The 14,569-nt window shown below is 45.5% G+C and overlaps 1 protein-coding gene across 3 annotated transcripts in view; it reads left to right on the top strand.

The window, feature by feature from the left end:
* The first annotated feature begins 6,197 nt into the window (after window positions 1–6,197).
* LOC311148344 (AP-4 complex subunit beta-1-like) overlaps window positions 6,198–14,569 on the top strand; it is a 31,330-nt gene continuing 22,958 nt past the window's right edge. Inside the window, exons 1-5 of one of the 3 annotated variants that reach the window (XM_084185281.1) lie at window positions 6,198–6,465; window positions 8,650–8,788; window positions 9,111–9,229; window positions 10,511–10,735; window positions 10,876–11,006. In XM_084185281.1, the coding sequence (XP_084041407.1) occupies window positions 9,117–9,229; window positions 10,511–10,735; window positions 10,876–11,006 (469 nt within the window). In that variant the 5' untranslated portion in view covers window positions 6,198–6,465; window positions 8,650–8,788; window positions 9,111–9,116. Of the gene's footprint in view, window positions 6,466–8,205; window positions 8,513–8,649; window positions 8,789–9,110; window positions 9,230–10,510; window positions 10,736–10,875; window positions 11,007–11,364; window positions 11,389–14,569 lie in introns of those variants that run through there. The other 2 variants (XM_084185280.1, XM_084185282.1) reach the window with 2 other exon arrangements.

Here is a 14,569-nt window from a genome sequence, read left to right as displayed (position 1 = left end):
ATTGTTTGAGGAGAGTGCACAACAACAAAAAACATATCATGGCAACTGGTTTGATACATTCACCTCTGAAGGTAAATAATGTACTTACATTCAGTAATCTTGCTCTGATTTGTCATCCTAAGGGTCCCAGAGATAAAATGTAGCATAGTTTGTTTAATAAAATCCATTTTTATATTCAAATGTAGGAACTGGGTTCTACAGTTTGAACCCCTGCTGTCTCTGGCTCCACACCCACCCCGCCCGGCCATCTAGATGTGTGAAAGTTAGTGTATAAGCTAATGATCCATCATGTATGACATTCCTGGGAGTGTGTAAACTTACATTTTGTATTACCATATCATTTTTGTAGTTATGTACTTGAAAATGTATCAATTGACCAATTCGGCACATTTGGGCAGACTTCATACAAAATAGTCCAGTATTGCAATGCTTCACTGGATCAATCTGAAACGTTTCACGCACACTGCTGCCATCTAGTGGCCAAAGTCTAAATTGCGCCTAAACTGCTCTATTATATTGTGGCCTTTCTCTTGCATTTCAAAGATGATAAAAAAAAAAAAAAAAGTGTTATCTTTTACCAGATCTAATGTGTTATATTCTCCTACATTAATTTCACATTTCCACAAACTTCAAAGTGTTTCCTTTCTCAAATGGTATCAAGAATATGCATGTCCTGAGCTACAGGCAGTTAGATTTGCGTATGTCATTTTAGGCAAAAATTGAAAAAGGGTCCGATCCTTAAGAGGTTAAAGTGCAGTGTATTTCACCTTTAATTGTACAACAACCCATATTTAGAGAGAACATTTTTAGGCCATATCGCCCAGCCTGATGTTGAGTGTGAAAAACTCAGCAGCGTTGCAGTTCTCAAACCGGTGCGCCTGGCAAATACTACCATACCAAAGGCACTTAAATATGTTATCTTGCCTATTCACCCTCTGAATGGCACATATACACAATCCATGTCTCAATTGTGTCAAGGCTTAAAAATCCTTCTTTAACCTGTCTCCTCCCCTGATTTTGAAGTGGATTTAACAAGTGACATCAATAAGGGATCATAGCTTTGACCTGGATTCACCTGGTCAGTCTGTCATGGAAAGAGCAGGTGTTCCTAATATTTTGTACACTTGGTATATATAGATCATTTACACACAGAAGACAGCTCAGACAGGCCCGGGTCAGACAGATCCAGGTCAGACAGGCCCGGCTCAGACAGGCCCGGCTCAGACAGATCCAGGTCAGACAGGCCCAGCTCAGACAGGCCCGGGTCAGACAGATCCAGGTCAGACAGGCCCGGCTCAGACAGATCCATGTCAGACAGGCCCAGCTCAGACAGATCCAGGTCAGACAGATCCAGGTCAGACAGATCCATGTCAGACAGGCCCGGCTCAGACAGATCCAGGTCAGACAGGCCCAGCTCAGACAGATCCATGTCAGACAGATCCAGGTCAGACAGATCCATGTCAGACAGGCCCAGGTCAGACAGGCCCGGCTCAGACAGATCCATGTCAGACAGGCCCGGCTCAGACAGATCCATGTCAGACAGATCCAGGTCAGACAGGCCCGGCTCAGACAGATCCATGTCAGACAGGCCCGGCTCAGACAGATCCAGGTCAGACAGGCCCGGCTCAGACAGATCCAGGTCAGACAGGCCCGGCTCAGACAGATCCAGGTCAGACAGGCCCGGCTCAGACAGATCCAGGTCAGACAGGCCCGGCTCAGACAGATCCATGTCAGACAGGCCCAGCTCAGACAGATCCATGTCAGACAGGCCCGGCTCAGACAGATCCATGTCAGACAGGCCCGGCTCAGACAGGCCCGGCTCAGACAGATCCATGTCAGACAGGCCCAGCTCAGACAGATCCAGCTCAGACAGGCCCAGCTCAGACAGATCCATGTCAGACAGGCCCAGCTCAGACAGATCCATGTCAGACAGGCCCGGCTCAGACAGATCCATGTCAGACAGGCCCGGCTCAGACAGATCCATGTCAGACAGATCCAGGTCAGACAGGCCCGGCTCAGACAGATCCATGTCAGACAGGCCCGGCTCAGACAGATCCAGGTCAGACAGGCCCGGCTCAGACAGATCCATGTCAGACAGATCCAGGTCAGACAGGCCCGGCTCAGACAGATCCAGGTCAGACAGGCCCGGCTCAGACAGATCCAGGTCAGACAGGCCCGGCTCAGACAGATCCATGTCAGACAGGCCCAGCTCAGACAGATCCATGTCAGACAGGCCCGGCTCAGACAGATCCATGTCAGACAGGCCCGGCTCAGACAGGCCCGGCTCAGACAGATCCATGTCAGACAGGCCCAGCTCAGACAGATCCATGTCAGACAGGCCCGGCTCAGACAGATCCATGTCAGACAGGCCCGGCTCAGACAGATCCATGTCAGACAGATCCAGGTCAGACAGGCCCGGCTCAGACAGATCCATGTCAGACAGGCCCGGCTCAGACAGATCCAGGTCAGACAGGCCCGGCTCAGACAGATCCATGTCAGACAGATCCAGGTCAGACAGGCCCGGCTCAGACAGATCCAGGTCAGACAGGCCCGGCTCAGACAGATCCAGGTCAGACAGGCCCGGCTCAGACAGATCCATGTCAGACAGGCCCAGCTCAGACAGATCCAGGTCAGACAGATCCAGGTCATGAGCTCCATAAGCAGCAGATTATAATTTAGAAATGGAAAATTAAATGTGTTTATGAAAGAAATGTTAGTGCTTCGTATCGCATCAAACTGAATCGCAGCGAATCGTTCCTCTAATCAAACTGAATCGCATCGAATCGTTTAAAAACTAAAACGTATTGTATCTGAGCCCATGCATCGAGTCGTCTTGAAAGGGAAGGATGCACATCCCTACTATTGCTCTCTCTTCCTCTGATTTAGAAGATACCGTTGCACCAGCAACATGCTGATCTGGTCCTACACCATCACTGGAATCAGGCTGTATTAGATACAGTGAGGGGAAAAAAGTATTTCATCCCCTGCTGTTCAAATTATAGACTGATCAAGTCTTTGTCAGTGGGCAAACGTAGAAAATCAGCAGGGGATCAAATACTTTTTTCCCTCACTGTAGGTAAGTTTGCTCTGACTCGGATTACATTTACAGCGAGCTCCAAAAGTATTGGAACAGGGACACGTTTGGCTCTGTACTCCAGCACTTTGGATTTGAAATTGTACAATGACTATGAGGTTAAAGTACAGACTGTCAACTTTAATTTGAGGGTATTTCCATATCTGGTGAACCGTTTATGAAATTACAGCATTTTTTTGTACATAGTCCCCCCATTTTAGGGGACCAAAAGTATTGGGACAAATTCACTTACATGTGTATAAAAGTATTAAGTTGAGTATTTGGTCCCATATTCACAGCACACAATGACTACATCAAGATTGTGACTCTACAAACTTTTTGGATGCGTTTTGCTGTTTGTTTTAGTTGTGTTTCAGATGATCTTGTGCCCAATAGAAATGAATGGTAAATAATATATTGTGTCATTTTGGAGTCACTTTTATTGTGAATAAGAATAGAATGTTTCTAAACACTTCTACATGAATGTGGACGCTACCATGGTTACGGATAATCCTGAATGAAATTGTGTGAGAAAGTTAAACGCACAAATATCATAGCCCCCCAAAAATGCTAACCTCCCCTGTTATTGTAATGGTGAGAGGTGTCTTGGGAGTATGATATGTGCTCTGTAGCTTTCTCACTCATCATTATTCACGATTCATTCAGGATTATCTGTAATCATGGTAGCATCCACATTCATGTAGAAGTGTTTAGAAACATATTCTATTCTTATTTACAATAAGTTACTCCCAAATGACACTATTTACCGTTCATCCTGTGTGTAGGAGGCCTGCTAGTAAGCCTGCCCAGAGAGCAGGCGGCCCGGTTCTGTGCGGAGGTGAAGGGTCAGGGGTCGGGGGGAGGAGCCTGGATCATCGGCATCGTGGAGAAAGGAGAACGCGGCGCTCGCATCATCGACAAACCACGCATCATCGAAGTCCCGCCCAGAGGGACCGCTGCAGCCAATCAGGAGAACAGCAGCTCTACTAGTCCCGCTCCCGGCGATACGATGTCATAGACTCTCCCTCTGACGTGTGGTGTGTGAGGCGGTCCATCTCGTTCCCCTGTTTAGCCACAGGAGCTACAGCCCAAAACACCTAACATGCTGGGAGAGGGATTGGACAATGCTCCAAACCGTTCCTCTTCCAAATGAAATTAACATTCCGACAGTTTTCCCTCCAAAATCAGTGAATGGGAAATCGATCAAGTTTTGTATGTGTGATTTAGAGTGGGGGTCAGAGCATTGTCCTGGTGAAGCTTTTGTCATTGTGGGAGGGGTTGGAAAATGTCATTGTGTTTAATGTGTTTCTATATTGGCTTGTCTATCAGGATGTCTGGCACCACCCATTGGTTCAGAGGCAGGGTTGAGCAGCTCTCTCTGGACCAATGGGGTCGTCCGGTATGTCCTCTGCCAGCTGACTGGCTGGTCAGCTCAAAGCTCCCCCCCCTACCTGTTTATGAAGCTCCGCCTTCCAAACCTCAGCCAATGGGGCCAGGCGGAGTGGATGTCTTGTCTCAGGAAGGGGGTGGGGCTCATGTGCTCGGTTCCAGCCATTGGCTACATGTTTCTGGAGAATTCACAATCAATAAACCAATCATCAACTCACTGTATTGTCTCGTTGGTACTTCCTGTGTCTGTGTGGTTTAAAATGAAGAATGTATTTTTTAGGACAGTGGGGTACAGAATGATTAATGGTGGAATACATTAGAATATTGGTCCTCTGTATATCAGTTGGGAGAGCATGGCGCTTGCGACCATCCATAAAATGTATTCACGCATGACTGTAAACCGCTTTGGATAACAGTGTCTGCTATTATGGCGTTAATGATATTAAAAGCTATCACCATGTTCTGACCCCGAGAGACCAGGGAAAAGATCCGTCTGTCGCTGCCTGCTTCAGTCTGCCTTGCTTTCCAACCACTCTGAACGGAGACGCAAACAAGATGAGAATAGCAGTTGGAGGACAATGGAAGTTGACTTAAAAAATACTTTGTGACTGTTGTTGGTTAGCTAGCTAGCGAACTTTAGCCATATTAGCATAGACATGACATCAGTCATAACAAGACATGGTATCATTAAGGTGAAATGAGCCACCTACGATTCCCCACATGGCAGCTTCTTGTCAGTGTGCACGGTTACATGCACACAATAATGCGATTGTGGCTAGTCAGGTTTATGTAAAAGTTCGTTTAAAACTTTTACATGCTTTGCAAGAAGAACGATTGGCCAAATAATCCTGTTTATATGGATACATCTTTAATCAGGCTACTGATTTAATAAATGCAGAAAATCCCCAATCAAAATAAACCTTCTAGCACAGTGACCGTGTTATTTTAATTTACCTTTATTTCACCTTTATTTAACCTTTAATTTACCTTTATTTAACCTTTATTTTACCTTTATTTTACCTTTATTTCACCTTTATTTAACTAGGCAAGTCAGTTAAGAACAAATTCTTATTTACAATGACGGCCTACACCGGCCAAACCCGGACGACGCTGGGCCAATTGTGCGCCGCCCTATGGGACTCCCAATCACGGCCGGTTGTGATACAGCCTGGAATCGAACCAGGGAGTCTGTAGTGACGCCTCAAGCACTGAGATGCAGTGCCTTAGACCGCTGCACCACTTGGTAGACAAGTTTTTCCTAACTTACTTCATTCGCGCAGAGGGAGCCTTTGGTGCTGGCACATGCAGATTAAGCTGTTTACATGTCCTAATAATTAGAACGATTGCTCAGAAAACCAGGCGTTTTAATCTGTATAAATTTACTTGGATTTTGACTTTACACCGATTCAGATAAGCAGAGTAAAGTGTTTACATGACTAATGCCACACTCGGCCTTCTGCCATGATCAGTTTAATATCTAATTATTAGTGTGCATATAAACGTAGTCAGTGTGACAGTCCACAAATCATAACGTTGCACACCTTTTTCGTGACGTCAGTCAACCGTCTACTAACGCTGCTTGAAGACAACTGGGAACTCTGAAAAATACGAGGTCAAATCATGACGTCAGTGATCTTCAGGTCGGAGCTCTAGAGAGGCCAGAGTTGGAATTCCGAGTTGGATGACTGTTCAATATATATATATATATATTTATTTATTTTTGAGTTTCCAGTTGTTTTGAACGCGGCATAAGAACTAGAGACTGCCTCTAAGATGTCCGACCATTGTTTTCAACATAATCTACTCACCGTCACATATGCCGATTCGTGGGGGCTGACATCTTGCTAGTTCCGGTCTCAGGAGCCCATTAGTACATGTCCACCAGCAGACCGAGCGAGCTAGAGCGGGTCGTGGATTTGGAATAGTGGCGAGGGGAAATCTGCAGCACAAAGCACCACCACACAACCAACAACCACTGGAAACATGAAGAACGTGGTATGCAAGTAAGTTATTCAGGAATAAGAGGACTGTGCTCTAGCATGCTCTATTTGACCACCTCAGGGGACAGTTGGATGATATCTGTTTAACACAGTCAGAACAACCATGATTTGACGCAGATAACTTGGTAACATCAGGTGTACTCTGGGAACTGTAGTCCTTAAAACAGCAAAACACAGGTGTTTTTGGTTTTGTTTCATTTTTGTTGTTGTTGAAGACTAATCAAATAAAAAAAGACAACTGTTCATCAGACTTTGGTGGAAGCTACAGTACATGTTGTCATAATCACTGAAACTGAAGCATGTACAGCGCAAGAGTAATGATGCTGGATGTGCTCACCATCCTGTCCCTGTCCCCACTGAGCTGACCCTGTCTCTGTCCCCACTGACTGACCCTGCCTCTGTCCCCACTGACTGACCCTGCCTCTGTCCCCACTGACTGACCCTGTCCCTGTCCCCACTGACTGACTGACCCTGCCTCTGTCCCCACTGACTGACTGACCCTGCCTCTGTCCCCACTGACTGACTGACCCTGCCTCTGTCCCCACTGACTGAGCTGACCCTGCCTCTGTCCCCACTGACTGACCCTGCCTCTGTCCCCACTGACTGACCCTGCCTCTGTCCCCACTGACTGACCCTGTCCCTGTCCCCACTGACTGAGCTGACCCTGCCTCTGTCCCCACTGACTGACCCTGCCTCTGTCCCCACTGACTGACCCTGTCCCTGTCCCCACTGACTGACTGACCCTGCCTCTGTCCCCACTGACTGACTGACCCTGCCTCTGTCCCCACTGACTGAGCTGACCCTGCCTCTGTCCCCACTGACTGACCCTGCCTCTGTCCCCACTGACTGACCCTGCCTCTGTCCCCACTGACTGACCCTGCCTCTGTCCCCACTGACTGACCCTGCCTCTGTCCCCACTGACTGAGCTGACCCTGCCTCTGTCCCCACTGACTGTCCCTGTCCCCACTGACTGACCCTGCCTCTGTCCCCACTGACTGACCCTGCCTCTGTCCCCACTGACTGAGCTGACCCTGCCTCTGTCCCTGTCCCCACTGACTGACCCTGCCTCTGTCCCCACTGACTGACCCTGCCTCTGTCCCCACTGACTGACCCTGCCTCTGTCCCCACTGACTGACCCTGCCTCTGCCTCTGTCCCCACTGACTGACCCTGACCCTGCCTCTGTCCCCACTGACTGAGCTGACCCTGCCTCTTAAGGGCATTGAAGTGCCAGTGAATCAGTAGATAAATGTTTCTTTTTCATTTGCACTCAACTGGTTTGAGACGTTTCCTCTACCTAGTTGAGACAGTTTGGTATGGAAAGTCAATGCAGTCTGTCTGCCTTGCAAGATGGTATGGAATATTAATAGGACATCTGGGTAGCAAAGTTATACAAACAAAATCATCATTACTTGTTGAGTCAGAGGAGCATCATTTCAGTTATAACTGTATTCTTACAAATGTATGGGTTGATCCCATCAGAGCCTAAATAAAGTAGCATTTACTGCAATTTTCACTAAAGGATAAAGTGATTAATAGATACTAAACATGGGAACCGCCTGGTATGATTTGATTTGACTGGCTGCATCACCGCCTGGTATGATTTGATTTGACTGGCTGCATCACCGCCTGGTATGATTTGATTTGACTGGCTGCATCACCGCCTGATATAATTTGATTTGACTGGCTGCATCACCGCCTGGTATGATTTGATTTGACTGGCTGCATCACCGCCTGGTATGATTTGATTTGATTTGAAACAGACATGAAATAATACATTTTATTCACACCAACTGACATGTGTAACTCTTGTGATTGCCCTATCAACAGAGTTGATTGGAATTTGTTTCAATACAGCTTGTGCAAACAAAAACAGTAAAAACTGAATCACAAAATCAAAACATCCATAAAAGCATTTATACTGGATCAGTACTGTAGATCTGGAGGGCCACTGCACATACTAGTGACAAGTGCTAACCAGAATAGTGTCCTCACCAACGTGCCTGTGAGAGGAAGCTGCTACACTATTGATATGTAGTGTGTGTTCTCAAGGTGAGGAGGTGTTTGTTTTCATAAATTTACTTTTTGCCTTTTCTTGTTGTCACAATAAAAGTGGTAAATGTTTTGAAATGCGGGCTTGTATTTTGAAGGTTTCCTCATGTTTTGAAATGCGGGCTTGTATTTTGAAGGTTTCCTCATTCCCATACGACGTGACGTCATTTGTGCTGCTGGCGGAATACTAGTGGAAGTGTTACACGGATGTCAACAAACTAGCGATTTGAACGAGAAAAAAATGTCATGAAAGAATCCACAAGTGACCACTAAACGGTAAGTGATGTTAGGTCACAATATCCGAACACAATGTAACGTAAGCAGCGTTAATATCTGAAAAGGATGGCAATGTTGGGTAGCTAACGCTAGCTAGCTAACGTTACTGTAGCTAACCACGTCGGCTTGCTGTAACGTTAAACCGTTAAAGCTGTGGCTCTTTGGCTCCGAAACCAGGACAAAGACATGGGGGGGGGTTAGTTAGTTAGTTCTGTCTGTCTGTGTGTGGCAGTTGTATATTTGTAACATCAGTAGCGTCTCAGACAGTCTGCTGAACTCATCTGTTCTGTAGCTAATACCGGTACCGTATTGTGTTGTCCAGGCTACTATGCCTTACCTGGGCGGTGAGCAGACCGTGAGGGAGCTGAGGAGAGCTCTGTCCAACCCGAACGTCCAGACGGACCACCTACGCTACAGAAACACCATACACAGGGTCATCAGGTACACAATTACAACTGACCACAAACACACACATGCACTAACTTGTCTGTCCCTCTCTCAATTCAATTTCAATTACATTTAAGGGCTTTATTTTCATGGGAAACGTGTGTTAACATTGCCAAAGCAAGTGAAGTAGATAATAAACAAAAGTGAAATAAATAATATAAAATGATCAGTAAACATTACACTCAGAAGTTTCAAAAGAATAAAGACATTTCAAATGTCATATTATGTCTATATACAGTGTTGTAACAACGTGCAAATAGTTAAAGTACAAATGGGAAAATAAATCAACATAAATATGGGTTGTATTTACAATGGTGTTTGTTCTTCACTGGTTGCCCTTTTCTTGTGGCAACAGGTCACAAATCTTGCAGCTGTGATGGCACACTGTGGTTTTTCACCCAATAGATATGGGAGTTTATCAAAATTGGATTTGTTTTCTAATTCTTTGTGGATCGCTGTAATCTGAGGGAAATATGTGTCTAATATGGTCATACATTTGGCAGGAGGTTAGGAAGTGCAGCTCAGTTTCCACCTCATTTTGTGGGCAGTGTGTACATAGCCTGTCTTCTCTTGAGAGCCAGGTCTGCCCTCGCTATCTCTCTCCCCAGCTCTCCCCTCCCTTTATCTCTCCCCCATCTCTCTCCCCTCCCTAGCTCTCCCCCTCTATATCTCTCTCCCCTATCTCTCTCCCCTCCCAATACACCCCCCCCCCCTATTTATTGGCTCAGAACAGGGCAGCACGGCTGGCCCTTAAATGTACAAGGAGAGCTAACATTAATAATATGCATGTCAATCTCTCCTGGCTCAAAGTGGAGGAGAGATTGACTTCATCACTACTTGTATTTGTGAGAGGTATTGACATGTTGAATGCACCGAGCTGTCTGTTTGAAATACTGGCACACAGCTCAGACACCCATGCATACCAAACAAGACATGCCACCAGAGGTCTCTTCACTGTCCCCAAGTCCAGAACAGACTATGGGAGGTGCACAGTACTACATAGAGCCATGACTACATGGAACTCTATTCCACATCAAGTAACTCATGCCAGCAGTAAAATTAGATTAAAAAAACAGATACAAATACACCTTATGGAACAGCGGGGACTGTGAAGAGACATAATCATTTACATTGTATATAACTGCCTTAATGTTGCTGGACCCCAGGAAGAGTAGCTGCTGCCTTGGCAGGAACTAATGGGGATCCTTAATAAATAAAAATCTCGCTCGCTCCCTCTCTCTCTCTCTCCCCCCCTCTCCCTGTCACATTTTCCAGAGTGATGTCTCAAGGACTGGATGTATCTGGGTTGTACAGTGAGATGGTGAAGGCCTGTGCAACGGTGGATATTGTCCAGAAGAAACTGGTCTATGTGTTTCTGTCTTCCTATGCCAGTCTGAACCCTGAGCTGTCTCTGCTGGTGATAAACACCCTGAGGAAAGACTGCTCTGATCACAACCCCATGGTCCGCAGCCTGGCGCTACGCAACATGTGCAACCTCAGGTGTGTGTGTGTGTGTGTGTGTGTGTATAATGTGTGTGTATAATGTGTGTGTGTAATGTGTGTGTGTGTAATGTGTGTGTGTGTAATGTGTGTGTGTGTATAATGTGTGTGTGTGTAATGTGTGTGTGTGTTTGTTGCAGACTCCCAGGTCTATTGCAGTATGTGCAGCAGCCTCTTACAGTGGGACTGAAGGACAAGGCAGCGTGTGTTCGCAGAGTGGCTGTACTGGGCTGGGCCAAGATACACACATTACAACCTAACACTGAGATGGGTAGGTAAACACACACACACATTACAAACACACACACATTATACACACATTACACACACACACACACATTACAAACACACACACATTACACACACACACATTACAAACATGTTACACACACACACACATTATACACACATTACACACACACACACATTATACACACATTACACACACACACACATTATACACACATTACACACACACACACATTATACACACATTACAAACACACACACATTATACACACATTACACACACACACACACATTACAAACACACACACACACACATTATACACACATTACACACACACACACATTATACACACATTACAAACACACACACATTATACACACATTACAACCTAACACTGAGATGGGTAGGTAAACACACACACACACACATTACAAACACACACACATTATACACACATTACACACACACACACACACACATTATACACACATTACACACATTACACACACACACACATTATACACACATTACACACACACACACACACACATTACACACACACACACATTATACACACATTACACACACACACACATTATACACACATTACAAACACACACACATTATACACACATTACACACACACACACACACACATTATACACACATTACACACATTACACACACACACACATTATACACACATTACACACACACACACACACATTACACACACACACACATTATACACACATTACACACATTACACACACACACACATTATACACACATTACACACACACACACACACACATTACACACACACACACATTATACACACATTACACACACACACACATTATACACACATTACAAACACACACACATTATACACACATTACACACACACACACATTATACACACATTACACACACACACACATTATACACACATTACACACACACACACATTATACACACATTACACACACACACACATTATACACACATTACAAACACACACACATTATACACACATTACACACACACACACATTATACACACATTACACACACACACACATTATACACACATTACAAACACACACACATTATACACACATTACACACACACACACATTATACACACATTACACACACACACACATTATACACACATTACAAACACACACACATTATACACACATTACACACACACACACATTATACACACATTACACACACACACACATTATACACACATTACACACACACACACATTATACACACATTACACACACACGTTACAGACACATTACACACATATTTTTACACACACGTTCTGAAGATGGCGCCGTCAGACGTGGCAGCTCTGCTTCTAGCTCCAAAGCAACTTTGCAGTATTTTGTTTTTTTGTGTGTTAGTTCTTACATTATTAGCCCAGAACGTTTTTTGTGTTATTAAATATAGCCAGAAATAACATTTGGATATCAGAGCGACGGTAACTCACCAGCATTACGACCAGGAATACGACTTTCCCGAATTGGATCCTTTGTTCGTACGCCCCAGGGCAATTTAACTTATCCCAAAGACTGCTCCAAGACGCCGGCGGAGAAGAGGTATTCGGAGTGGACTTCTAGTCCGACTCAGGAGGAGTGCACACCATCCACCGCTTCCGAGTATATTACTCGCTAATGTTCAGTCTCTGGACAATAAAGTAGACGATCTCAGGGCGAGGATCTCCTTCCAGAGAGACATCAGGGATTGTAACATACTCTGTTTCACGGAATCATGGCTCTCTCCGGATATACTGTCCCCGTCCATACAGCCAGCTGGGTTCTCAGTACATCGCGCAGACCGCAATAAAGAACTCTCCGGGAAGAAGAAAGGTGAGGGTGTATGTTTCATGACTAACTACTCATGGTGTGATTGTGGTAACGTACAGGAACAGAAGTCCTTCTGTTCACCCGAACTAGAATACCTCACAATCAAATGCAGACCGTATTATCTCCCAAGAGAATTCTCTTCGGTTATAGTCACAGCCGTGTATATTCCCCCTCAAGCCGATACCACGACGGCCCTCAAAGAACTTCACTGGCCTTTATGCAAACTGGAAACCACATGTATTGTAGCTGGGGATTTTAACAAAACAAATCTGAGGAAAACACTTCCGAAGTTCTATCAACACATTGACTGTAGTCCTCGCGCTGGAAAAACACTTGATCACTGCTACTCCAACTTCCGGGATGCCTACAAGTCCCTCCCCCGCCCTCCCTTCAGCAAATCAGATCACGACTCCATTTTGCTCCTCCCTTCCTATAGGCAGAAACTTCAAGATTGTTTTGATCACGCGGACTGGGATATGTTCCTGGGAGCCTCTGAGAATAACATTGATGTTTACACGGACACGGTGACTGAGTTCATCAGGAAGTGTATAGGAGATGTTGTTCCCACGGTGACTATTAAAACCTACCCAAACCAGAAACCGTGGATAGATGGCAGCATTCTCACGAAACTGAAAGCACGAACCACCGCATTTAACCACGGCAAGGTGACTGGGAATATGGCAGAATACAAACAGTGTAGTTATTATACAGTAGTAGGCCTGATTACCAAAAATAACGAGACAGCCTACAGGGAGGAGGTGAGGGCCCTGGCGGAGTGGTGCCAGGAAAATAACCTCTCACTCAATGTCAACAAAACAAAGGAGCTGATCGTGGACTTCAGGAAACAGCAGAGAGAGCATGCCCCCATCTACATCGACGGGACCGCAGTGGAGAAGGTGGAAAGCTTCAAGTTCCTCGGCGTACACATCCCTGACAATCTGAAATGGTCCACCCACACAGACAGTGTGGTGAAGAAGGTGCAACAGAGCCTCTTCAACCTCAGGAGGCTGAAGACATTTGGCTTTGCACCTAAAACCCTCACAAACTTTTACAGATGCACAATTGAGAGCATCCTGTCGGGCTGTATCACCGCCTGGTACGGCAACTGCACCACCAGCAACCGCAGGGCTCTCCAGAGGGTGGTGCGGTCTGTCCAACGCATCACCGGGGGCACACTGCCTGCCCTCCAGGACACCTACAGCACCCGATGTCACAGGAAGGCCAAAAAGATCATCAAGGACATCAACCACCTGAACCACGGCCTGTTCACCCCGCTATCATCCAGAAGGCGAGGTCAGTACAGGTGCATCAAAGCTGGGACCGAGAGACTGAAAAAGAGCTTCTATCTCAAGGCCATCAGACTGTTAAATAGCCATCACTAGCCGGCTACCACCCGGTTACTCAACCCTGCACCTTAGAGGCTGCTGCCCTATGGACATAGACATGGAATCACTGGTCACTTTAATAACGTTTTTCATACTGCTTTACTCATTTCATATGTATATACAGTCAATGCCACTCCGACATTGCTCGTCCTAATATTTATATATTTCTTAATTCCATTCTTTTACTTTAGATTTGTTTGAATTGTTAGATACTACTGCACTGTTGGAGCTAGGAACACAAGCATTTCGCTATACCGCAATAACATCTGCTAAATATGTGTATGTGACCAATAACATTTGATTTGATACACTCA

This window comes from Coregonus lavaretus (genome assembly GCF_964263955.1).
Source record: "Coregonus lavaretus genome assembly, chromosome: 20".
Taxonomy (NCBI): Eukaryota; Metazoa; Chordata; class Actinopteri; order Salmoniformes; family Salmonidae; genus Coregonus; species Coregonus lavaretus.
This window is presented reverse-complemented; position numbering and strand designations above follow the sequence as displayed.